The sequence below is a fragment of the Mobula hypostoma genome, chromosome X1, assembly GCF_963921235.1.
Source record: "Mobula hypostoma chromosome X1, sMobHyp1.1, whole genome shotgun sequence".
NCBI lineage: Eukaryota > Metazoa > Chordata > Chondrichthyes > Myliobatiformes > Myliobatidae > Mobula > Mobula hypostoma.
The window spans coordinates 26,054,185-26,081,742 of NC_086128.1; the positions used below are offsets into that span (position 1 = coordinate 26,054,185).

Below are 27,558 nucleotides of genomic sequence, written 5' to 3' on the forward strand. Positions count from 1 at the left end.
TTAGATTGATCTTGAAGTGGCTTAAAAGAACAACACAACATTGTGGGCCGAAAGGCCCGTACTGTACTATGTACTATTATGAACATAGTACTACTGTATTATGTTCATACACAGGATATACCATCTACCAGATACACTGCAGCAACTCACCAAAATTTCATAGAACACAGAACAGTCCAGCACAGGGACAGGCCCTTTGGCTCATGATCATGTGCTGAACTAATTAAATGCTTAACTTAAACTGATCCTTTCTGCCTACCCAATGCCCATATTCCTCCATATCCAGGTTCCTGTCTAACAGCCTCTTAGACACCTCTATTGTGCCTGCCTCCATTACCACCCTGGTGATACATCCCAGAACCCTCCCTGCTCTCTGTAAAAAAAAAAAGTTCTCCTTTAAACTTACTCCCTCTCACCTTAAATGCATACCCTCTAGTATTAGGCATTTCAACCCAGGGAAAAAGTTACTCCCTGTCTACTCTATCTATGCATCTCAATCCTATAAACCCTATCAGGTCTCCCCTCGGCCTCTGCCACCCCAGAGAAAACAACAAAAGATTGTCCAACTTCTCGTTGTAGCTCATGCTCTCTAATCCTGGTGAACCTCTTCACACCCTCTCCAAAGCCCCTACACCCTTTCCGTAATGGGGCAAAATGGGGCAACCAGAACTGCATGCAATACTCCAGATATGGCCTAACCAGAGTTTTATAAAGCGGCAACAAGACTTCCCGCCTTTTTTTTTAAACTGCAAGGACAATTAAATGTGAAAACACAAACTGCTGGAGGCATTCAGTGGGTCAGATAGAAATGGAGCACAGTTGTTTCGGGTTGAGATTCTGCTTCCATACTGAGTAACTAAATGCTGGCTCAGCTAATGTCCCTTCAACAGTATAGCAAAGAAGAGGTCCTTCAGCCCACAATGTTATGCTGACCTTTTAACTTACTCCAAGAACAATCTGACCCTTCCTTCCTATACAGCCCATAATCTGATGAAGAGTCTTAGCTCAAAACATCAACTATTCATTTCCATTGATGCTGCCTGATCTGCTGAGTTCCTCCAGTGTTTGGTGTGTTTTACCCATAACCCTCCGTTTTTCTTACAACCATTTGCCTATATTAATCTCTTAAATGTCCTCTAAAACCATGCCTGGCAGTCCATTCCAGGCACAAAAGCCTGAAAGCACACACTATCAGGATCAAGGACAGCTTTTCTCCTGCTGTTATCAGACTCTTGAATAGATCTCTTGTTCGATAAAATGGAATCTTGACCTTAATCTACCTCATTATGATCTTGTACCTTACTGTCTACCTGCACTGCACTTTCTCTGTAACTGTGACACTTCATTCTGCATTCTGTTATTATTTTACCTTGTTCTACCTCAATACACTGTGTAATGATCTGATCCGTGTGAACAGTACAGAAGACAAGCTTTTCACTGCATCTCAGTACATATGATAATAAACCAATACACCTGTGTAAAAAGACATACCTCTAACATCCCCCCTAAACTTCCCTCCAAACACATTAAACAGATGTCCTCTGGGATTGGCCGTTGCACGCTGGAAAAAAAGTCTCTGACCATCTACTCGATCTCTTGTCATCTTGTATATCGCTATCAAATTACCTCTCACCCTCTTTCACTCCAGAGAGAAAAGCCCCAGCTCACTCAACCTTTCCTCATAAGACATACTTTCTAATCCTGGCAGCATCCTGGTAAATCTCCTCTGCACCCTCTCTAAACCTTCCACATCCTTCCTTCCTTTAATGAGGCAACCAGAACTGAACAGAATACGCCAAATGTAGTCTAACTAGTTTTATTGTCATAGAACATTACATCACAGAAACAGGCCCTTCAGGCCATCTAGTCCATGCTGACCTGATCTTCTGCTAGTCCCATCTACCTGCACCTAAACCATACCCCCCATACCTCTCTCATTCATGTACTTATCCAAACATCTCTTTAATATTACAATTGAATCCACATCCACTACCTCTGCTGGCAGATTACTCCACACTTGCACCACTCTGAGTGAAGTTCTCCCTGAGATACCCCTTAAAATATTTCACCTTTCACCCTTAACCTACAACTTCTAGCTCTAGCCTCACCTACCCCTGGGGGGGGGGGGAGGGAAACCTACATGTATTCACCCTATGTATACTCCTCATAATTTTGTACACCTCTATAAGAATTGTCACGGTAGTATAGTGATTAGCATAGCACTGTTAGAGCATCAGCAGCTTGGCTTCAATTTCCGCCACTATTTGTCAGTGGCTTGTACATTCATCCCATGAATGCATGGGCTTCATCCAGGTGCTCTCTTTTCCTCCGAAGATCCAAAGATGTACGAATTAGTAAGTCACATGGGTGTTACTGATTGCTGCAGGCTAGTTGGGCCAGAAAGACCTGTTACCATGCTGCACTTGTAAATGATAAAATCAATTCTCCACTCATTCTCATACACTCCGGGGAATAAAGTCCTAACCAATTCAACCTTTCCCCATATCTCAGGTCCTCAAATCCTGGCAGCATCCTTGTAAAATTACTCTGTACTCTTTCAATCTTATTGTTACCTTTCCTGTAGGAAGGTGACAAGAATTGTACACAATACTCCAAATTAGGCCCCACCAACGTCATATACAACTTCAACATATCTCAACAAAAGCTGCAACATTACTTCATGCCTCTTAATCCCCCAGCTAATGAAGGGCTACATACCATATGCCTCCTTAACCACCTTATCAACAGCAAATCAGCAGGATCTGTGGGTCTAGAAACCAAGATCCAGAAATTGGGAAATAGAAGTTACCTGAGTTTGGAGGGGAGGTCAGCTCAGGCTGGCTGTTCCCAAATGTCAGCATGCCAGGGCAAAGAAGCATCACGATGCCACACAGCATCTTGTGGGAGTCTGTCAGGGCAGCCTCTGCTGAGCTCCAACCTGCAGTTGGGGGGAGGGGGGAAGGGGCAGAGGGAAGAGGGGCAAACATAAAATAGAAGAGAACAGCATTGGGCAGGCCATTAGGCCCATGATGTTGTGCCAATCTCGATGCAAACTTGTACCTTTTGACCTCCTTCTGTGTATCATACATAGCCCTCCATTCCCTCGTATTCATGTGGGGCTGCAGAGGGATGTAGACTTAACCGACTCCATCACAAGCACAACACTCTCCACAATCAAAGGCAATGCCTCAAGAAGGTGGCATCTGTCACTAAGGACCTCACCATCCAGGACATGCCCTCTTCTTCTTACTGACATTGGAGAGGACCCACACAACAATTTAGGAACAGATGCTTTCTCTCCACCATCAGATTTCTGAATAGTCCATGAACACTGCCTTGCTATTTTACTCTCCAGGAGAATTGGTAAAAAGATTTACGAAGACTTGAGGACCTGAGTTTTTGGGAGGATGCTGGGCAGGCTGAGACCTTATTCTGTAGAACTTTGGAGATTCAGGGGTGGGACATGAGGTGTTACACTTTGGGAGGTCAAATATAAAGTTAATACAGTTAATAGCAGGAATAGCATCAATATAGAGGGATCTTGGGGTCCTAGTCCACAGCTCCCTACAAATGGTCGCAAAGTTCGAAAAGTTGGTAAAAATATGACATGCTTGCCTTTATCAGTTAAGGTACTGAGTTCAAGAGTCAGGAAGTTATGTCACAGATTAATAAAACTGGTCAGGCCGCATCTGGAGTACTACATTCATTTCTGGTTGCCCCATTACAGGAAGGGTGTAGGGCAGTGATTCCCAATGGGGGCGGTTACGTGTCCTAAGGGGGCATTAGAAAAATAGAAGTCGTCGGGGGTGGGGGGTGGCTCTGAGCAGCACCCTAACTTGAAACATGAGACCTGTTTATGTTAATTTTTAAATTTTAATTTAGCTTCACTAACGATGGATAAATATGTATGGCGCAATCCCTGAGTCTGAAGCCTTGAATTCTTTCTTTTTTTTTGGCATGTGCCTGCGTGCATGCGTGTGAGTCTGTGCGTGTCCATGATGATGTCTTTTTCATGGCTTTTTATAAGGCGCGGAGCGAGAGGGAGAGAGACTGTGTAGCGCACCACTCCCCACACAGACATTTTCGCCGTATTTTTCCCTTTATTTTACGAGGTCGGGTTGTGATCTCGACACTCAACCCAGCACAGGTGGAAAATGTACTCGGGAGCGGACCCGACTGGTTTAGAACCCAGGAACCTCCACTTCTGGGTCTGGCACCAATGTCATTGCGCTACCAGCCGGCCCCAAAGCCTTGAATTCTAATCCTGCTAAGAAACAGAACTACAGGAAGTGCATCAATACAATGTTACATACCTGGTGTATGGTTTTATTATGCTCCTGTCAGATCATGACAACCCATGTGTCTTATTTGTAATACTGTACTATCTAATAAAGCCAGACCAAGTGATCCAGTGGGTGGTAAAAGGATAAGCCCTCGGCCCACTGGAAATCATGAAAATCGGTAGCCACAACATCAAAGGCTTCAGCCACAGTAAAGCAGAAATCCTGGCAAACTTAAAACCGGACATCTTGTGCATACAAGAAACTCATAGGCTGAACAACCAACCCTATGTACCAGGAATACACTTGGCTATTGACATCCCTAGCCAAACTTATGGAAGTGCAATCTTTGTTGAAGAGAAATCTATAGTAGTGAGCACAGCAAACATCCAAGCTGGCTCAGTGGAACTTCTGAAAGTTGAAACAAAACACATAAATATCATCTTGGTCTACGAACCCCCTAATGAACCATTCATGTGGCCACCTAACCTAGATCTCCAGGGCAAAATGTACCTCATTATTGGTGACTTTAATAGCCATAGCACCAACTGGGGACATGAAGATGACAATGCAAATGGAGAAGAAGTTGTACCATGGGCTCTAAACAACAGCCTTGAGCTACTATACGAGTCAAAGGACACCCCTACCTTCACAAGTGCCAGATGGAGAAAAGGATACAACCCAGACCTTGCCTTTGTTACCTCGGCAAGCTCCAACCTCTTCACACGAACAGTCCTCCAACATATACCCAAATCCCAACACCATCCAGTCCAGGTAGAATCCCTTCCAGTTCTGAGACCTGTACCATCAAAGTACTGTACCTACCAAGATTTAACCTGAGAAAAGCGAATTAGACATCTTTCGCAGAATCCCTTGATCAACTTATCGATACCATACCACCAGAACCTGATCATTATGATGAATTTGTCCGACTAATCTGGAAAGTACCACAGCACAACATACCTGGAGGCTGCAGAACCAAATATATTCAGGGATTGACTAGTGATATCAAGCAAAGTTATAATGAGTATGTCAAGTTATACGACCAAGACCCATTTGGTCAAGATACAATTGAAATGGGAGAGTCAGTTCTGTCCCTACTGAGCCAAGAGAGACAACAGTGTTGGCAGGAACTGATAGAAAACAGACATGACCAAGAACAGTAAGAAGGCATGGGCAACTGTTCAGAAACTCAACTCAGACAATAGACCACCACAGAGAATTGCTGCTGTAACACCCAATCAGGTTGCCCACCAACTGATACTAAATGGTCAACCAAATAACAAGGAACGGAGACAAAAGAAAAAGCATCTCAGGAGATAGAGTCAGCTCTCTCAAACAGGAATAACAACTTCCCACCTCTCACCCTAGAAGAATTAAAGGATGAAGTATCACAGCTAAAATCCAACAAAGCTGCTGGCATAGATGGGATTCTTAATGAATTCCTTAAACATCTAGGACCTAGGAGGTAGGAGGGAGGAGAAGATGGCGGCGCGACGCAGTGCACACAGCCGGTCCGAATGATAGCGTATGTGTTAACTAGGGGCCGTGCACAATCCTGATTTGATGGAGACAGCCGTGAGAAGCACAGAGGAACATCTGGAGAAACTTCTGAAATGCCCGCTTCGCTGCCACTGCTACTGTGCGATCGAGAATCTCCAGAGGGGAAGGCCCCAAATCCTCGGCTTTGCCTATTGCCTGTTGCCGGGGCCAGGGTCGAAGCGCTCAGCAGAGATGGTGCTCGGTGCTCGGTGTCGGAGAGCTGGTCGGAGGCTCGGAGTTTTCGGATGGACTCGGAGTCGGACTGTGGTCGGATGCTTCCAGGATGTTGCATCGGCAAGTCTGCAGCGCTGGAGGTTCACCATCTGCCTGAGATGATGGGACTTTCGAGGGACTTTGAGACTTTTTACTGTGCCATAGTCTGTTCTTATCAAATTACGGTATTGCTGTGCACTGTTGTAACTATATGTTATAATTATGTGGTTTTTGTCAGTTTTTCAGTCGGTTTGTCATGTGTTTCTGTGATATCATTCTGAAGAAACATTGTATCATTTCTTAATGCATGCATTATTAAATGACAATAAAATAGGACTGTGTGTCCTCATAATCTAATCTAAAGCACTCCACTGGCTTCTGTCCCTTTTTAACTGTTGCCTAAGATCATTAAAGATACCTAAAACATGGAGAAGAGCCAAAGTTGTTCTCCTAAAACCCAATAAAGACACCAAAATGCCTAAAAACTACAAACCGATTTCCTTGCTCTGCACCCTCTATAAACTCTACGAGAGACTCATACTGAAAAGAATATCCCTTAGTCAAAGATCATCTAACACCAGACCAAGCTGGGTTCAGGCCAGGCCGCTCTTTCTGCGGTCAAGTCCTGAACTCGACCCAGTATATTGAGGATGGCTTTGAAATGCGGCAAATTACAGGGGCAGTATTCATTGACTTAACAGCAACATACGACACTGAATCACAGAGGCCTTCCATTGAAATTATCTAAAATGTTAAAGAACGAAACCACAGTCAAAGTAATAAGAAGTCTCCTAGAAAATCGTAGATTTTATGTAGGAATGAATGGAATTAAGATTAGGTGGCATCCACAAAAGAACAGACTACCACAGGGATCAGTCCTGGCACCTCTACTATTTAATGTCTACACAAACGACCAACCAACCTTTCCTAACACACGCAGGTTTATCTATGCAGATGACCTATGCATAGCAACCCAAGCTAACTCCTTCCAAGAAGCTGAAATACGACTTACAGCAGTCCTCGAAGCAATGAAGCAGTATTATGAAAAATGGTCTCTGAACCCAAATCCATCAAAAACTCAAGTGTGTGCATTCCACTTGAGGAATCGAGAAGCAGCTCGGAAACTCAAGGTCTTCTGGTGTGGGAAGGAGCTCAAACACCATCTGACTCCAATCTACCTGGGCGTGACACTGGATAGGACGCACTCATTTGCCACTCGCATCCAAAAACTCCGAGGGAAAGTTGGCTCTCGCAATTCTCTCTTGAAAAAAATAGCAGGCACGAAATGGGGAGTTAATGCTCACACACTTAGATCAACTGCCCTAGCACTCCGCTATGCACCTGCAGAATACTGTGCACCTGTGTGGGGCAGATCAGCCCATGTGAAGAAAATAGACCCGTTGTTTAACGAAGCCTGCCGAATAATCACGGGCACACTGTGCCCCACACCCACTAACATCATTTACAGACTTGCAGGCATTGCTCCCCTCCCCCAGAGATCCGAAGACACACTACAACAAAAATTGAAAAAGGTAAACAGAACTCGGATCCACGGCACCCACTACATCATCATGTGCCAGTTTCCAACCGCCTAAAGTCGAGGAAAGGCTTTGCTACAGTGGAGGAACTACCGCACGGAACATCCCCCCAAACATACAGGATTGACCTCTGGCAACAAACAGAAGCCAGAACCCCATCAAACAATACAGTGCAAGACCCCACAGAAATGTTACCAGACGAGGCACTGCTTGATAGGCGGAAGTGGTCACTCACAGCAGAGCGAGAGCGGGAGTTTGTAGGATGGGGGACAATATGGTGAAGTGGGGTTTAAGGACCAGCGAATCCTGTGAGTGTGGCGAAAGGGTGCAGAACATTGAACATGTTCTGCGCAACTGCCCACTCTCACCTGATTTAGCTGACACTGACCTGCTCAACATCAACCACACAACACTAGAGTGGCTGGCTCTCTGGTGTGACAAGCTATGATGATGATCTAATGAAGCCACAAAACCATCAAGATTGCAGGAACACTTCCATAAAAGACACCCTGAAAAGGCTACTTATGGTATTACAGGTGTCCCCCGCTTTTCGAACTTTCACTTTACGAAACCTCACTGTTACGAAAGACCTACATTAGTACCCTGTTTTCACTTTCAGATGTTTTCACTGTTAAGAAAAAAATTCAGCGCGTGCCCCGAGCAGCCGCTCTCCCCGGATTCTCGCCAGCATTGCTTTAACACGAGCCTGTGAGCAGTCGTTTGCAAGATGAGTTCTATGGTGTTGGAAAAGCCTGAAAGAGCTCATAAGGGTGTTACACTTAGCGCAAAACTAGACATAATTAAGCGTTTCGATCATGGTGAACAGAGTAAGGACAAAGTGAGTTTGACTTGTGGAAGTTGACGAAGATGAAGTTGAAGAGGTTTTGGCATCCCATGACCAAGAACTGATAGATGAAGAGCTGATGCAATTGGAAGAGGAAAGGATAACAATCGAAACCGAATGAGTAATGATAAAGTACAACTTTAATTTTGAAAGGGTACGTAGGTTTAAGGGATATTTGCAAGATTCTTTGAGTCCTCACAAAGAACTGTACAATAGAAAAATGCGCGAGGCTCAGCAGTCAAGCAAGCCTTCCACATCAGCCACAGCAGACAACGAACCTCGACATTCGACATCGAGGCGGGCAGTCATAGAAGAAGATGAGCTGCCTGCTCTAATGGAAACAGACAACGAGATGACACCCCAGTGTCCCACCACCCCAACACCCAGGCCGCGGACAGATACTGTACTGATTCGCGGAGAATGCAGCAGTAGCCGGGAGGCACACAGCACATCTTTAAGAAAAAAAGCCGAAATAAACATGCTAATTAATTAGGTGCCGCCCCACACATAATTAATTAGCATGTTTATTTCGGCTTTTTTCTTAAAGATGTGCTGGGTGCGTCCCGGCTACCGCTGGACCCCTGCGTGCTTCGCGGCAATGTATTGGTTGGTGGCCCGGAGGGTGGGGGCCACTGCACCACCCAGCCTGCGACAACTCAGCCTAACACACCATCATCAGTGTGCTCTGCGCTGTCCCAATTCCGTTAAGTGATACTACACTGTACATACATTATTTCTACTTTATATCGGCTGTGTATTTTTACCTGATATTTGGTATGATTTGGCAGCTTCATAGTTTAAAGGAGAACGCTTGCGCCGTGTGTTTGCCAACAGCATTTGCGTGAGATTTTCTGCCAATGGCGCTTGCGTGAGATTTTCGCTATGGAGACCTGTGCCGGTAATGATTGTAGAGAAGTATTTCTACTTTATATAGGCTGTGTATTTATCATATCATTCCTGCTTTTACTATATGTTACTGTTACTTTAGGTTTTATGTGTTATTTGGCATGATTTGGTAGGTTATTTTTGGGTCTGCGAACACTCACAAATTTTTCCCATATAAATAAATGGTAATTGCTTTTTCGCTTTACGACATTTCGGCTTACGAACCGTTTCATAAAAACGCTCTACCTTCGGATGGCAGGGGAAACCTGTACTCAGTTCCAGAAGGTGAAAGAAGTATCTAAAAAGTATTCCACATTCGCGTCATTTACCAAGCTAAAAAATGACTTTGATAGCTATCATTTTGGAAATGTTATAAGCAGCAAAGTGCGGAAAATCTCATACAACTAGCGAAAGATCAATAATGCCTGCTGTATCAGAAGTACTCACCACTGTTCTCAAAATGGATACCAGTATTTTAAAATCAATTCCTCCAAGTAATAACTCTGTAGCTTGTTGTATTAACAAAATGAGTGAAGACATTGAGTATCAACTATGCACAGAGCTACAAAAAATAGAATTTGGGATACAATTGGATGATTCAACTGTGTGAGACAACGGGGTATTGCTGATGTCATATGTACAGTTTATCAAAAATGGAAAAGCTTATGAAGAAATTCTCTTTTGAAAAAAGTTAAAAACAAATATTGACGGAGAATCAATCTGCGACGAGCTCAAAATGTATATTGAGGATAAAAGTATTCTGATTAGGAACATGATTTCCTGTGCAACAGATAGAGCATCATATATGACAGGTCGCCATGCTGGTTAGTGACATTTATGAAAAAAAAATTCGAAGTCTGTTTGCGATCCATTGTGTGATTCATTGTTATCTCGCAGCCAAAAACCTCAGCCAGTGACTTTTTTCAAGCATAACTCTTGTAATATCTGCTATCAACAAAATTAAAGCTCATCTATTCAATAGCAGAATATTTCGCCAGTTTTGCCAAGCTAACAATCAAGAGTTTGTACGCTTGCTTCTTCACATTGATGTGTGTTGGCTGTCAAAAGGCTGCTGCTTAAAATGCTTCTTTGATCTTTTTGACACTGTGGTTGAACTTTTGCTGAAAGTCGACAAAGCTTGGAAAATAAGATTTAACTTCTACGCGAAGATGTGTCATACCTAGCCAGCCTGCATGACAAAATGAACATTCTATAAATGAAACTGCAGGGTGAGAATTTCAATTTAATCCAGACAAGAAGTGCAGAGTCCACTTTTACCAGAAAATTGGAAATATATAAGCAAAACATTGGGAAAAGCGTGTTCTCACAGTTTCCCTGCATGGACAGTATGGCACTCTCTTTCACAGATGGTGATTGCTTACACCTGCAATCACCAAAGGACTTTCAGAACCGATTCAAGGATTTGAACGATCTGAAATTCCAGGCTGGGTAATTAACCCATTTCCTTATGAAGTGGAAGAACAGGAAGAGAGCTTGCAAGAAGAAACTACCGAAATTCAGAATGATGAAGAAGCAGAAATGCTTTTCAAAAATGTCAGCTTTAGTGGTATGTGACTACACTGTCATACAAAGTTACCTGGTCTTTGGAGAAGAGCCAAAGTCCCTTTCATTGCATTTCCATCCTGATAGCTTGTTGAAAGAAGCTTCAGTACAGTGAACTGCATACTCACAAAAACACAGAAACTGCTTGGACATTGTTACGTGTGGGGACTCAAGGCTTTAGCTATCACGACTTGAACCAGATATTTTTAGATATTTCAACTTTTGCTAAAAACTATCAAGCTCAAGAATCACATTGGTATCGAAACTGCTGTACACCACACAGGTACTGTGTAAGCTAGAATTAAAGACAAATAAAAAATTGGAGCATAATCATATAGTACACGTTTTACGCTATGGGGGCGCCAGAAAGTATATTGTGCCTAAGAGGGGTGTTGGAAAGTATGAAAGTGCTTTAGTTGGGCTAAAAAAGGTTGGGAAACACTGGTGTAGAGGCTTTGGAGAGGGTGCAGGAGAGGTTTACCAGGAGGCTGTCTAGATTAGAGGATATGAGCTATAAGGAGAGGTTGGACAAATTTGGGTTGTTTTCTCTGGAGTGGCAGAGACTGAAGGGAGACCTGATAGAGGTTTATAAAATAATGAGAGGTGTTGATAGAGTAGTCGGCCGGCATGCACTTAAAAGTTAAAAGGAGATGTCTACAGCGATTTTTTTAAAACGTAGGGTCGTGGGTGCCTGGAATGTGTTGACACTGGTGGTGGAGGCAGTTACTAAGCTGTTAGGCAAACACGTGGATGTGCAGGGAATGAAGGGATATGGATCAGACAGGATTAAGTGTATTTAGCTTAATTAGTTCAACACTAAATTGAATAGAAAAACAAGCTGTGCAGAGGATACAGAGAGTCTGCAAAGATATAGATAGGTTCACTGAGTGGCATGAGTCTAAAAATTAGAGTACAATGTTGGTACATGCAAGGTCATCCACTTTGGAAGATCAAATTATTATTTAAAGCAGGTGTTCCCAGCTTTTCATGCCATGGACCAATACCATTAAAGCAAGGGGTCCATGGATCCCAGGTTGGGAACCCCTGATTTAGATGGTGAAAGATTACAGCATGCTGTTGTGCAGAGGGACTTGGGAGTGTTTCACTTGGGTGGTGGAGGCCAAGTCATTAGGTGTGCTGAAAGTACAGATGGATGGGATTCTTGATCAGTGATGGAACTATGACTTGTAGAGTCAGAGCCACAGAACACTACAGCAGAGAAACGGGCCTGATGGCTCATCTCCTCTGCACCCTCTCTAAAGCTTCCACATCCTTCCTATTAGACCACAACACACAACCAGAATGAGCAGTGAGGGGAGAATACTTTGAGAGGTGGAGAGGAAGGAAAAGGGGCACCCAGCCCAAGCTGGGATGCTTCAGTGACCTACCTTGTTCCTGGAGCTTTCCACGCAGCTGGGCCGGGAGGACAGAAGCAGGCAGGCTGAGATAGGAAGCCGACAGCTGTTGGGCCTTGGCCTTCAGCAGGTACCATACCTTGGAGGGCTTCTGGAGCAAAGGAGACCGCAAGACCTCCAGCAGCAGGGCCAACCCCTTGGCAACCTATGGGGGAGCATAATCAAGGGGTTAGACAGACTTCCACCCAAGATCACAGAGAGTCGTGGACACAACACCTCACAGAAACCGGCCTACCACCCCATTCACTCTGTCTACACTTCCCGTTGCCTGCTAAAAGCAACCAGCATAATCAAAGATTCCACCCACCCACCCACATTCTCTCTTTATCTCCCCCACTACCCTTCCCCCAAATCGGGCAGAAAATACGAAAGCTTGAAACCACGTACAACCAGGCTCAAGGACAGTTTCTACCCACTGTCATCAGACTTGACTTTTGACCGGTGCCCTACTATGTTAAGGTGGACTCTTGACCTAACAGTCTACCTTGTCATGGTCCTTGCACCTTATTGCACTTCCTGTGTCTGCAACACTTTATTCTGCATTCTGTTGTTGCTTTGCCTCTGAATTACAATGTACTGATGTGGGGAAATTATCTGTATGGATGGCATGCAAACCAAATGCTTTCCACTGTACCTCGCTACATGCAACAATGATAAAAAAATTTACCAATTTGAGACCTTCTTCAGATTGATCAGAATGAAACACAAAATGCAGAAGCAGCTGGGCAGGTCAAGCATTGTCTGTGGAGGGTGAGGAATGGTCAATTATCCAGTCCTGATATAAGTTATGGGGCAAAGGCAGGTAGGTGGAGTTGAGTCCACAGCCAGAGCAGTGCTATCAGTGCTGACAGATAGAACAGAGCACATTACAGGCCCTTCAGCATGATATGCTGACATTTTAACCTACTCCAAGATCAATCTGACCCTTCCCTTCCATTTAGCCTTCATTTTTCTATCATCCATGTGTCTGAATCTCTTAAATGTCCCCAATGTATCTGCCTCTACCATCACCCCTCACTGTATGTAAAAAAAAAAAAAAAAAATTACATCTAATACCAACCTCCAATCACCTTAAATGACGTCCTCTTGTATTGGCCATTTTGGAAAAGGTGCTGGCTTTCCACTCGATTTTTGCCTCTTAGCACCTTATATAATTCTATCAAGTCATCTGTCATCTTCCTTTGCTCAACTTATCCTCATGAGGCACGTTCTCCAATCCAGATAACATCCTGGTAAATCACCTCTGCTCCCTCTCTAAAGCTTCCACATCCTTCCAATAACAGGGGACCAGAACTGAACACAATACTCAAAGTGTGGTGTAATCAGACTTTTACAGAGCTACAACATTACCTCACAGCTCCTTAACTCAATCCCCCGAATAATGAAGGCCAACACACCATACACCTTCTTAACAACCTATCAACTTGTTCAGCAACTTTGAAGGATCTTCAAAGATCCTCTGTTCCTCTACACTGTTAAGAATCCTCCCATTAATCCTATATTCTGCCTTCAAATTCAATCATCCAAAGTGAATCACTTCATATTTTTCTAGATTGAACTCCACCTGCCATTTCTCAGCCCTGCTCTGCACCCTGTCAATGTCCTGTTGTAACCTTCGACCTAAGTAAACTGGCTATAGTTCTAATGATGGTTTTATCATGGCTGTTGATTGTCTAGACAGAACTTGTACAAAATGTTGGTGAGACTGCACTTGAATAGCATGTGGAATTCTGGTCACCACACCACAGAAAGGATGAGGCAGATGAGATTCACAAGGACCTTACTCTTACAAATTTCTATAGTTGTACTGGGTGCATCTCAGAAAGCCCCAATGCACAGGATCACAAGAGGCTGCAGAGGGTTGTCCACTCAGATATCTCCATTCACATGTATAGCCCTCCCACACTATCAAGGACATCTACAAGAGATGGTGCCTCAAGGCAGCATTCATCACTGAGGACCCTCATGATCCGGACATGCCCTTTTCTCATTACTGCTATCAGGGAGGAGGTACAGGAGCCTGAAGACTCACACTCAATGTTTTAGGAACAGTTTCTTCCCCTCCACCATAAGATTTTTGAATGGTCTATGAACCCATGAATACTATTTATTCCTTTCTTATTGCAATATTTATTTTTGCAAGTTACTGTAATGTTATATCTTTACACTATACTGCCAGGAGACAACAACACTTATGTAATCTAAGTCAGTGATAAAAGATCTGATTCTGAGTTTGTTACTAGGACTGGAGGGTTTGAATTATCCAAGGAGAGACTGGACAGGCTGGGACTGCTTTTCCTGGAGTGAAGGAGACTGGGGGGGTGGGGGTAACCTTATAAACATTTATAAAACCTAGAGGCGCACAGATAAGGTGGAAGGTCAATCATTTTCCTATTGCAGGAGAGTCAACAATTCTAAGGCACAGGTTTAAGTTGAGAATGCAAAGGTTTAAAGGGGCATGTTTTTCATAAGGTATATGGAATGAGCTGCCAGAGGAGGAGACAGAGGTGGGCAAAATTTGGACAGGGTATAACAGAAAGGCTCAGAGGGCCAAAAATCTCAACAGCATCTCTCCTGGGCTCAGCATGTTGATGCAATCATAATGAAGTTACTTCTCATTGTGAGTTTGAGGACTCCCAATTATTTGCAAGAGTCTGTGGTGAGGACACCACAGACTCCTGCAAATTTCTACAGATGTGCCATAGAGAACATTCTGACTGGTTACATCACAGCCTGGTATGGAGGCTCCAGTGCACAGGATTGAAAGAAGTTGCAGAGGATTGTAGACTCAGCCAGCTCCATCACACACACAACTCTCCCCACCTTCAAGAGGCAGTGGCTCAAGAAAATGGCATCCATCATTAGGGACCTGAACCATCCAGGACATGCCCTCCTCCTGTTACTGCCACAGGGCAAGGGGTACATGAGCCTGAAGACCACACTCAACAATTTCTTCCCATCTGCCATAAGATGCTTGAACAGTCCACGAACCAGGGAAAACTACTTCACTATTCCTCTTTAGTGCTATTTATCTTTTGTAACTTATGTCTGCTACATGTGCAAATGAGACTGGCTCAGATGGACATCTTGGTCATCATGATCGTTGGGCTGGAGTACGGTTTCAGTGGTTCAATGGGTACAGCCTCTGCCTTCCAGCTACAGGACCTCTGGCACTGCCTGTGCGGAGTTTGCACACTCTCAGTGACTCTGTGGTTTACCCCCAAGTGCTCCGGTCTGGGTACGTCCCACAACCCAATGATGAATGGAGTTGGTAAGTTAATTACCTTTCCATTTGTGTGTGTGCAATGTGGAGGAGGGGTTAGATCTGCAGGAATGTCAGAGGGATAGAAAGGAATCGATGTAAACGGGTGGGTAAAGGTCCTGTTCCCCTGTCATGTCACTCTTCCAATCTGAAATGCATGGCCTGTAAACATCTTCCCCGAAGGACAGTGCAGCCACGTACCTGCTGGGTGACATAGAGCTGCTGACTGCGCAGGATAGAGTAGGTGGACATCACCAGTGGGTAGTCACTTTTAGCAGGATCCGAACTCTTCAGGAGGAGCTCAGCTTCATCCAAACAGGTCTGGGGGTAGAGATCAGAGTGGGGGGGGGGGCAAGGGAGAGAGCACAGATGATAACACGAGGCTGCTTCACAACATAGTCTCACCACCCTAACCAGTAGCAGAAGACACCCACCCACCCAGCAACTCCCCCTCCTTCATCCCTGAAGACAGCTGAACACAGAGTCTGCTTTGTACCTGCCATCCCCACCCACTGGTGCCTCAGCACCCTCCCCACCCAGCCCGGGACTCATTGGTCCCACCTCCCCCATTCTGCCATGCCCCACCCCTCCATCACCAGCACCCTTCTCCAACCCCATGGAAATTAACATAAATGGAACATCCATTTATGTTCCTCCGTTCCCCACATTCCAGATCCCTGGTGTCCACAGACCCACACCAGGTTCCCAATCACACTCCCTTCCCACCCTTGCCCCAGCACCTACCTCTGCCAGCTGGGCATCTTCCAGCAGCAACAGAAACTCGGCCACATGCAGCAGGACATTGGTGACAGAGAGGGGCTCTGATCGGGGATCCAGCAGGCATAGGCTCAATCCGTAGCTCTCTATCACCTGGAAGGGCTGGGGAAGTGGAGAAGGGAGAGTCAGGAGCCACACCAACATGCCTGTTGTCCTCACACACCTCACCTCCCTCCCTGTCGTCTCATCCACACCCTCAGCCTCTCCCCACTCCCCTCCTTCACCTCACCCATCCTCTCACATCCCATTCTTCCCCTCCCTACCTCCTCCCCAGCTTCTTCCCACCTCACACCCATCCCTCTCCCCCTCCTGCTACCCCAAACTTCCCCTTCATTCATCCACCTCACACCCTTGTCACCCCTCAACCAGCCATCCCTTCTCTCAAACAGCCTTCCCCTACAACCCTCATACCCCACATTCACTTCCCTCCTCAACCACCTGACACCTTCGCCCATCATTGTATCATAGAACACTACAGAACAGAAACAGGTCCTACTGCCCATCTAGTCCGTGTCAGTTATTTTGTCTAGTTACATCAACACACACCCAGACCATAGCCCTCCATTGCATCCCATCCATGCACCTATCTAGATTTCTCTTAATGTTGAAATCAAACCCGCACCCACCACTTCTACTGGCAGCTTGTTTCACTCTCACCACCCTCTGAGTGAAGACATGCTCCCTCATGTTCCCCTTAAACATTTCATCTTTCACCCTTAACCCATGACCTCTAGTTCTAGTCTTGCCCAACTTCAGTGGAAAAAGCCTGCTTGCATTTACCCCATCTATACCCCTCATAATTTTGTATACCTCTCTCAAATCTCCCCTCGTTCTCCTGCGCTCCAGGGAATAAAATCCTAACCTATTCAACTTTTCCCTATAACTCAGGTCCTCAAGTCCCGGCAACAGCCTTGTAAATTTTCTCTGTACTCTTTCAATCTTATTTACATCTTTCCTGTAGCTAGATGACCAGAACTGCACACAATGCTCCAAATCAGGCCTCACCAACTTCTTACAACTTCAACGTAACAGCCCAATGTCTGTATTTGATTTATAAAGCCAATGTGCCAAAAGCTCTCTTTACCACCCTATATATGTTTGACACCTTTGAAAGAATTATGGATTTGTATTCCTAGATCTCTTTGCTCTACTACACACCTCAGAGCCCTATCATTCACTATGCAAGTTCTACCCTGGTTTGTCCTCCCAAAGTGTAACACCTCACACTTGTCTGTATTAAATTCCATCTGCCATTTCTCAGCCAATTTCAAAATGCATAAAGGCTGACAAATCCCTGGTACCTGACCCGTTGTATCCTCAGATATTACAAGAAGCAAGGGAGGAGATTGTTGGAATCCAGGCAGAGATATTTTTATCTTCATTACCCACAAATGAGCTACCTGAAGACTCGAGGGTAGCTGGTGTTGCTATTTAAGAAGGGCTGCAAGGACGAGCCAGGGCACTAAAGGCCAGTGAGTCCAACATCAGTGGTGGGAAAGTTACAAGAGGGGATCCTGAGGAATGTTGTAGTTGGAAAGGCAAGGACCAGTTAGGAACAGTCAGCGAGTCTTTGTGCATAGGAAATCACATCCCATGAAATTGATATTTATGTTTGAAAAGGTAACCAAGGGAATTGAGGTAGGGCAACAGAGCTTGTCTACATGGGCTTTAGCAAAGCCTGTGACAATGTCCCACATTGGAGACTGATCCAGAAGATTACAGTCCTTGGGATCCAGGGTGAGATGGCAAATTGGATACAAAATGCTCTCAGCTGGAGTCAGAGAGCAATAGAGCAATTGGAGACCTGTAACTGATTACTAATAATTTGGGAAGAGAATACAAGGTGGCATTATTAGAATCATAGAAAACTACAGCACAGAAATAGGCCCTTCAGCCCATCTAGTCTGTGCCAAACCATTTAAACTGCTAGTCCCATCAACCTGCACCTAGACCATAGCCCTCCATACCCTTCTCATCCATGCACCTATACAAATTCCCTTAAATGTTGCAAAAATCACATCCACCACTTGCACTGGCAGCTTGTTCCACACTCTTGCAACCCTCTGAGTGAAGCAGTTTCCCCTCATATTCTCCTTAAACATTTCACCTTTCACCCTTAACCCATGATCTCTGGTTGTAGTCTCAACCAACCTCTGTGGAAAAAGCCTGGTTGCATTCAGCCCATCTATACCCCTCATAATTTTGTATAACTATCAAATCTCCTCTCAATCTTCTACATTCTAGGCAATAAAGGTTTAACCTATTCAATCTTTCCTTATAATTCAGGTCCTCCAGTCCCGGCAACATCCTTGTAAATTTTCTCTGTACTCTTTCAATCTTATTGACATCTTTCCCGCAGCTAGGTGACCAAAACTGCACACAATACTCCTAATTAGGCCTAACCAATGTCCTATACAACTTCAATATAACATAGTCATAGTCATACTTCATTGATCCTGGGGGAAATTGGTTTTCGTTACAGTTGCACCATAAATAATAAATAGTAATAAAACCATAAATAGTTAAATATTAGTATGTAAATTATACCAGTAAATTATGAAATAAGTCCAGGACCAGCCTATTGGCTCAGGGTGTCTGACCCTCCAAGGGAGGAGTTGTAAAGTTTGATGGCCACAGGCAGGAATGATTTCCTATGACGCTCTGTGTTGCATCTCGGTGATATGAGTCTCTGGCTGAATGTACTCCTGTGCCCAACCAGTACATTATGTAGTGGATGGGAGACATTGTCCAAGATGGCATGCAACTTAGACAGCATCCTCTTTTCAGACACCACCGTGAGAGAGTTCAGTTCCATCCCCACAACATCACTGGCCTTACGAATGAGTTTGTTGATTCTGTTGGTGTCTGCTACCCTCAGCCTGCTGCCCCAGCACACAACAGCAAACATGATAGCACTGGCCACCACAGACTCGTAGAACATCCTCAGCATTGTCTGGCAGATGTCAAAGGACCTCAGTCTCCTCAGGAAATAGAGACAGCTCTGGCCCTTCTTGTAGACAGCCTCAGTGTTCTTTGACCAGTCCAGTTTACTGTCAATTTGTATCCCCAGGTATTTGTAATCCTCCACCACATCACATCTCCTGTACTTTGATATATGAAAGCCAAAAAGCTCCCGTAACAACCCTCTCTACATCTGCTGCCACTTTCAAGGAATTAGGAACTATTCTCAGATCCTTTTTTCTACTGCAATGCTCAGTATCGTACCACTCACTGTGTAAGATCTACTCTGGTTGGTCCTACGAAAGTGCAACACCTTGCACTTTTCTGCATTAAATTCCATTGGTCATTTTTCAGCCCATCTTTGCAGCTGGTCCAGATCCCACTTCAAACTTTGATAGCCTCTCTCACTGTTCACTACACCCCCAGTCTTGGTGTCATCTGCAAATCTGCTGATCCAGTTTACCACATTATCATCCAGATCGTTGATATAGACGACCAACAACGAACTCATCACCGATCCCTGTGACACTCCACTAACCACAGACCTCCAGTCAAAGAGGCAACCATCTACTACCACTCCCTGGCTTCTCCTGCAAAGCTAATGCCTAATCCAATTTACTACCTCATCTTGTCAAATGCCTTGCTGAAGTCCACGTAGACAACATCCATTGCCTTGCCTTGATCAACTTTGCCAGTAACTTCCTCGAAAAACTCAATAAAGATTGGTTAGACATGACCTACTATGCGCAAAGCCATGTTGACTATCCCTAATTAATCCCTGTCTATTTGAATACTCATATACTCAGTCTCTTAGAATACCTTCCAATAAATTTCCCACTACTGATGCCAAGCTCGCCAGCTTATAATATCACGGCTTATTCTCAGAAACTCTCTTAAACTATGAAACATTAGCTATCCTCCAATCCTCTGGTACCTCACCTATCGCTAAGGATGATATAAATATATCCACTCGGGCTTCTGCCGTATCTGCACTTCCCTCCCCCAGGGTCTGAGGGAACACCTTGTCACGCTCTGGGGATTTATCTACCCAAGACAGCAAACACCACCTCTGCAATCTGTATAGAGTTCATGACCTCGCTGCTGCTTTGCCTCTTGAAAACCAAGGTTCCCTAAACCTGTTGTCCTAGCCTTTTATTCTGGCAGGAACATACAAACTCTATACTCTCTAAATTTCACTTTTGAAGGCCTCCCACTTACCAAGCACACCTTTGCCAGAAAACAGCCTCTACTAATCCACACTTGCCAGACCCTTTCTGATACCATCAAAATTGGCCTTTCTCCAACTTAGAATCTCAACCCAAGGACCAGACCTATCCTTTTCCATAGCAACCTTAAAACTAATAGCATTATGATCACCAGATTTAAAGTGTTCCCCTGCACAAACTGGTCACCTGCCCTGTCTCATTACCTAAGAGCAGATCAAGTATTGCACACTCTCTCTTTAGGACTTCTATGTACTGATTAAGGAAACTTTCCTGACACATTTGACAAACTCGATCCCATCTAGCCCTTTTACAGTACGGCAGTCCAAGTCAATATGTGGAAAGTTAAAATCACTTACTATCACAACCTTATGTTTCTTGTAACAATCTGCGATATCTTTACAAATTTGTTCCTCTAAATCCCACGGACTGTTGAGTGGTCTTTAATATAATCCCCATTAACGTGGTCATACCTTTCTTATTCCTCATTTCTATCTATAAAGCCTCTCTAGACGAGTTCTCCAGTCTATGAATGAGCATTGCCATGATATTTTTCCTGACTAGTAACGCCACCCCTCCCACTCTATCACGTCTAAAACAATGGAACCCCAGAATACTGAGCTTTCAGTCCTGCCCCTCCTGCAACCAAGTCTCACTAATGGCGATAATATAATTCCATGTGTTGATAAGCCCTGAGTTCATCTGCCTTGCTTACAATACTCCTTGCATTGAAATAGATGCAGCTCAGAACATTAGTCCCACCATGCTCAACCTTTTGCTTCCTAACTTTGTCTGAGGTCTTAACAACATCTCTCTCCACCATCTGTTCTGACACTCTAATTCCCGTCTCCCTGCAACTCTGGTTTAAACCCCACCGTGCAGCATTCCTGCTGGGATATTAGTCCCCCTCCAGTTCGGTACAAACCATTCCTTCTGTAAAGGTCCTACCTTCCCTGGAAGAGAACCCAATGTTCCAAAAGTCTTATGCCCTCCTCCTACACCAACTCCTTAGCCATGTGTTAAACTGGATGATCTCCCTATTTCTGGCCTCACTGGCATGTGGCCAGGGTAGCAATCCTAAGATCACAACCCTGGAGGTCCTGTCCTTTAACTTAGCATCTAACTCGCTGAACTCAATTTGCAAAACCTCGCCCCTCTTCCTACCCACATCATTGGTACCTATAAGAACCACAACCTCTGGCTGCTCACCCTTTCACTTAAGAATGTGAGGATTTGATCCGAGATGTCTCGGACCCTGACACCTGGGAGGTAACAAATTATCCAGGAATCTCATTCTCATCCACAGAATCTCCCTTCTGTTCCCCTAACTAATGAATCCCCTATCACAACAACTTGCTCCTTCTTCCCTTCCCTTCTGAGGCACCGAGCCATACTGTGACTTTCCTCTGCTGTCTTCCTTCCCCAACAGTATCCAAAGTAGTATACCTGATGTTGAGCAAGATGGTCACAGGGTACTCTACACTGGCTGTTTAACCCCTTTCACCCTCCTGACTGTTACCCAGATGTCCTGCACCTTGGGTGGAACTACCTCTCTATAAATCCTGTCCATCAACCCCTCATCATCCTGAATGATCCGGAGTTCATCCATTTCCAGCTCCAACTCCTTAACATGGAGTCTTAGAAGCTGCACCAGATTTCCAATAATAAAACAATAAATACACATAAATAAGCAATAGGACTCACCCTTTTCTCTCAAAGTACATCATTTTTGTTACTAATTCATTAATCAATGGTAATCTCTGCTCAAAATTACCTTGACATGTGAGAGAACGTCTTTTTTAAAAAGACAGTTATTGCCAATTGGTGACACACTCACAAAAAGGTTTGGCACCCCTCGTATAAGGGGACAGTGTAGAAGGTTGTCTAAGGTTACAACAGGATCTTCATCACCTGGGAAAGTGGGTGAGAGAATGGCCAATGAAATTTAACTCAGACAAATACATTTTGGACAGTTAAACCAGGGCTGGACTTACACCGTGAATTGGAGGGCTCTAAGAAATGTTACTGAACAGCGAGACCTTGGGCTACAAATGACTAGTTCCCTGGAAGTGGGACACGGATGGACTGGCGAAGGCGCTTGGCACACTGGACTTCATCAGTCAGGGCACTGAGATACAGGAGTTGTGATATCACGTTATAGCTGTGCAAGATGTTGGCGAGACTACAGTTGGTGTAGTGTGACCAGTTCTGGTTGCCCAGCTAGAGGAAAGATGGGAATGAGCTGGAGTGGATGCAGAAAAGATTATGGAGATGTTACCAGGACTGGAGGGCTTGAGTTATGAGGAGAGACTGGACAGGCTGGGACCGTTGTACCTGGGAAAAAAGGTGGCGGTGGGGTAACCTGACTTTATAAAACCACAAGGGTCCTAGATAAGGGATGGTCACAGTCTTTTTCCCCAGGCCTTGGGAGTCTAAAACTAGAGGGCACAGGTTTTAGGTGAGAGAGGAGAGATGTAAAGGGGACCCGAGGGACAAGTTTTTCACAAGACACCAGAATATACATATGCTGGAATCTGGAGCAACAAACAATCTGCTGGAGGAACTCACCCGATCTTTCTGCATCTACTGTGTGCCTGTACATGCGTCCATCTGTGTGGGGTGAGGAGTTATCGATGGTTTGGGTTGAAACTCCTTCCCCTCCCCCACAGATGCTTCTTGACTCACTGAGTTCCTCTAGCAGATTGTCTGCAGTCTCCACAGAGAGACAGTGCTCATCTGGAACGAGCTACCGGAAGATATGTTGGAGGCAGGTACAAATACAATGACTGGTACCTGAACGAGAAGGGAGGAGAGGGAGATGGGCCTAACTCAGGCAGAAGGGACTGGCAGAGATCAGCAAGGATGAGTTGTCGCAAGATTCTTAAGTTACCTTGTCCATGAGCCGGTAGAGAGCAGCCATCAGGTGAAGATCGTGGACTGTCTGCTCCAGGCTGCGGAGGGCAGGAGCCGGACACTCTGAGAGGATACTCTTCCAAAGGTACAGGGCCCGGTCCAGGGGTCGGCAGTGCCCTGGCAGTGGGAAGGCAGAGAACAGGATGGGTATATGGTGAGGATTCCATAACAATGCCTCAAGTTAATGCCAATAGAGGGAGAGAACGCGTGGAGGAGTTGACAGAGGTGGTGGGGGGCAGGAAACTGCTTAATTTTGAGGTCTTTGACCTCAGGCTGGTTAGCAGTGTGCTGGGGGAGGGGGGGTGAACAAGTGGTGGGGGGGCAGTGGGTGAGATTACTGAGCTCCATTGACAGATCTCGGCCCTCAGAAGTGTAGGGGGGGGCAGGAATCAAGCAGACTCACAAGTCTTACCCTTCAAGCTGAAGACAATGGTGGAGGAAAGGTGGGAGGGATCACACACACTCAGGTGTCTCAGCTTACATGTTGAAGTTAGGGAGAGGGAGGAATGGAGGAGGGAATTGCATGCACACACGTCTCTGCCCACAGGTTGAATGCAATAGGAAGGAGGGAGGAGTTGGGGGTGGGGGATAACACACACTCACGGTTCTCGGCACGCAGGTTGAAGGCAATACTGTCATGTGGGAGGGCTGCCCCCTGCTGTTGCTCCTCGTAATCCACATCATTGGTTTCTCCCTCCTCCAGCCCAGGGGTGTCCACTGCTGCTGCCCGCTTCCTCTGGCACCCTTCCACACTCTGTGGGGTGAGGTGGGGAGGTGGGGAAGAGAGAGGGTGGTGTCAGGTACACTGAGAGAGAGAGAGAGAGAGAGAGAGAGACATGCACAGAGGCAGAAAGACAGACTCCTCAACTCTAAACCAGTCCCATACTGCACTGATAGAGTGAAGAGTCTGAACTCACTTGAAAAACCCTAACACTACCTCAGACCACTCCCCCTCTCTCAACTTGCAAATGTCACAATGATTATTTTGTTGTGCAAGCTGTGTAATCTTTGTTAACTTAAGTTTATGTTAAGTTGTGTGGGTAATGTCCAGTGCAACATTTTGGAGAGTCTGTCCTGGGCCCAACACATTGATGCGATAATGAAGAAGGCATGCCGGTGGTTACATTGCATTAGGAACTTCAGATCCGGTTATGTCACCGAAGACCCTAGCAAATTTCTACAGACGTACCGTAGAGAACATTCTAACTGGCTGCATCCCCATCTGATATGGAGACTCCAATGCACAGATTCGCAAGAGACTGCAGAGGACTGTAGACTCAGCCAACTCCATCACAGGCACAACCCTCCCCAACATCGAGGACATCTTCAAAAGGCGGTGCCTCATGAAGATGGCATCCATCACTAAGCACCTCTTCTGGTTACTACCATCAAGGTGGTGGTACACACTGACACACATTCAGCAATCCAGGAACAGCTTCCTCCCCTCTTTCATCAGATTTTTGAATAGTCCACTGACACTATCCCACTATTTTGCTCTCTTTTATGCACTAATTTTGTGATTTATAGTTATTTTTATGCCTTGCATGGCACTGCTGCTGTTAAGCAACAAATTTCACATCATATAGTATATCAGTGAAAAATGAAGGGCAATGTGGGAGGGAAGGGTTAAATATATCTTGGAGTAGGTTAAAGGGTTGGCATAACATTGTAAGCCGAAGGGTCGTACTGTACTGTAATGTTCTATGCTCCATATGGTAATAAATCTAGTTCTGTTGCAAGAAGTTAATTTTCATGTCATTTGTGCTCTGCACGCTGTGACAATGAACAGAGAAGACAAGGCCTCAGTGCTCCCCACTCCATTACCCCACCACCCCCAACAGGACGCGACGTATAAAGGAGTTGTTTCACCTCCCGGATTCTGGCCTCCAGATTGCAGACGTAGAGCCACAGGGAGGCTCGAGCCTGGTCATCCCGCAGTTGCTGCCTGTTGGTGGGGGTCTCCGGCAAGGATTCCAGAATCATCAGTGCCTCCTCCACGCAGTCTGTGGCTGAACTGTGAAGGGGGGGAGGAAACAGAGGTGAGGAAAATATTCTAATCCTTTCTATGCCCCTCATAACTTTAGAAATCTCCATATGGCTATATGACTCAGAGATTCTGCAGATGCTGGAAATTTTGAACATACAAAATGCTGGAGGAACTCAGCAGGCCAGGCAGCATCTATGGAGGGGAACAAACAGTTGATGCTTCAGGCAGAGACTCTCCATCAGAACGGTTGAATGCTCCTCTAATACGATAAGATAGACTCTTGCCCTCAACCCCACATGGTATTCCATCTACCACTTCCTTGACCAATCTCCCAACTATCTCACCTGGCCACAATGCCATCACTTCCTTCATCCAGGTTATTAATGCACAAGGCGAACAGAAGTGGTCCCAAAACTGATCCTGCGGAACACCACTAGTCACTGGCAACCATCCCGAAAAGGCTCTCTTTGTCCCAGCCTGTCAATCATCTGTCCATGCGAGGACCTTGCTTCTAACACCATGGGCTTTTGTCTTGTTTAACTTACCTTGACTCAATTTGCAAATTAAACTTTAAAATTGCAGAACTAGGAAAATCCCCGTGCACCTCCAATTTCTGAATACGCAAAGCCAGAGAGCAAAGAGGCCCTTCAGCCCAAATGGTCCATGCAGATCAAAATTCCTACATCAGCCTGTCCAATTTGCCCATGTTTGGCTCATATCCCTCTAAACCTTTCCTATGCATGTACCTGTCCAAGTGTCTTCTAAATGCTATTAATGTACTTGCCTCAACCACTTCCTCTGGCAGCTTGTTCAATAGATGGACCACTCTCTGAGTGAAAAAGTTGCTCCTCAGTTTCCTATTCAATCTTACTGTAAGAGTTTCTTCTTTTATGTTACAGCGTAGGCTAATTAAAATGGCTTCTTTGTTATGTTAACTGCTGAGAAAGTTCTCTCGCTAGCAGCTTGTTTGGGTTATATTATTGATAAGAGAAGGAACGAACCAATTGGGACAGATGTTATTCTTTCTTGTGTGTCTGTAAGCTATTGTGATGCGCAGGTTTTTGAGCAGAAGGCGCGATGGGGAGGGAGGGAGAGGGGGAGAGGGGGAGAGAGAGAGGGAGAGGGGGAGAGAGAGAGGGAGAGAGAGAGAGGGGGAGAGGGGGAGAGGGGGAGAGGGGGAGAGGGGGAGAGGGGGAGAGGGGGAGAGGGGGAGAGGGGAGAGGGGGAGAGGGGGAGAGGGGGAGAGGGGGAGAGGGGGGAGAGAGAGAGAGAGAGAGAGAGAGAGAGCGCACACGCGCGATGCTGTGAGCTGGCCAACGGGGTGGACCCCAAGCCGGAGTCCGAGGTCCAGGGTCTTCGGCGAGGAGAGGAGACGGAGACAGACTCGTGTGGAGCATCTGGTCAACCACCGTGGTTGGTCCCAGGCGGCAGGTCAAGGTGGTCAGAGGGGATCGAAAGGTGAAAAGAGGATCATTACTAGAGCTCCAACTGTTTCTGCACAAAGGAGTTGAACTTTGATAAGTTTGGCACCTTTTACTTTCCTTTTATATTTTATCTTTATTAATTATATAGTTCCAGTAATATCTATAAATTGTAATCATTTAATCATATATGGCGTATTGTCTGTTATTTGGCGGGGTGGGGTATATCACACAGCATCCACACAAACTTAATTACCCAGTTTGCCGGGGCCAAAGGCTGCTTCCCCTAGATGAAGATGAGTTGAGCAAGCCTGAGGCTTACCGGGGGCTACATTATTACCAGCTCAAGCTGTAAGATATCATTAAGGGAATCCTAAACTTGGGATTCCCAAATCCCTTTGCACCTCCAATTTCTGAATACTCTACCCGTGTAGAAAATAGTTTGCACTTTTAATCTTCCTACTAAGGTGCATTACCTTACATTATTTCACCTGCCACTTCTTTTTCCATCCTATCCAAGTCTTTCCGCAGTCTCTCTGCATCTACGACACTATCTGCCCCTCCAACTACACTCCAAGGAATAAGCTCCCAACCTCCTGCCCAACATCTCTCCATAATTCAGTCCCTCCAGCCCCAGCAATATCCTTGTAAATCTCCTCTGCATTTTTTTCCACCGTATTGACATCTTTCCTACAACAGAGTACCAAAATTATACACAGTACTCCTAGTGCACC

The 27,558-nt window shown here is 45.3% G+C and overlaps 1 protein-coding gene across 1 annotated transcript in view; it reads right to left on the reverse strand.

The window, feature by feature from the left end:
- espl1 (extra spindle pole bodies like 1, separase) overlaps positions 1-27,558 on the reverse strand; it is a 52,097-nt gene that overhangs the window by 12,566 nt on the left and 11,973 nt on the right. The window contains exons 8-14 of the mRNA XM_063037807.1: positions 25,286-25,430; positions 24,020-24,170; positions 23,394-23,533; positions 16,287-16,421; positions 15,744-15,863; positions 12,254-12,425; positions 2,810-2,938 (exon numbers count right to left, since the gene is read on the reverse strand). Coding sequence (XP_062893877.1) covers positions 2,810-2,938; positions 12,254-12,425; positions 15,744-15,863; positions 16,287-16,421; positions 23,394-23,533; positions 24,020-24,170; positions 25,286-25,430 — 992 coding nt within the window. The remainder of the gene's footprint in view (positions 1-2,809; positions 2,939-12,253; positions 12,426-15,743; positions 15,864-16,286; positions 16,422-23,393; positions 23,534-24,019; positions 24,171-25,285; positions 25,431-27,558) is intronic.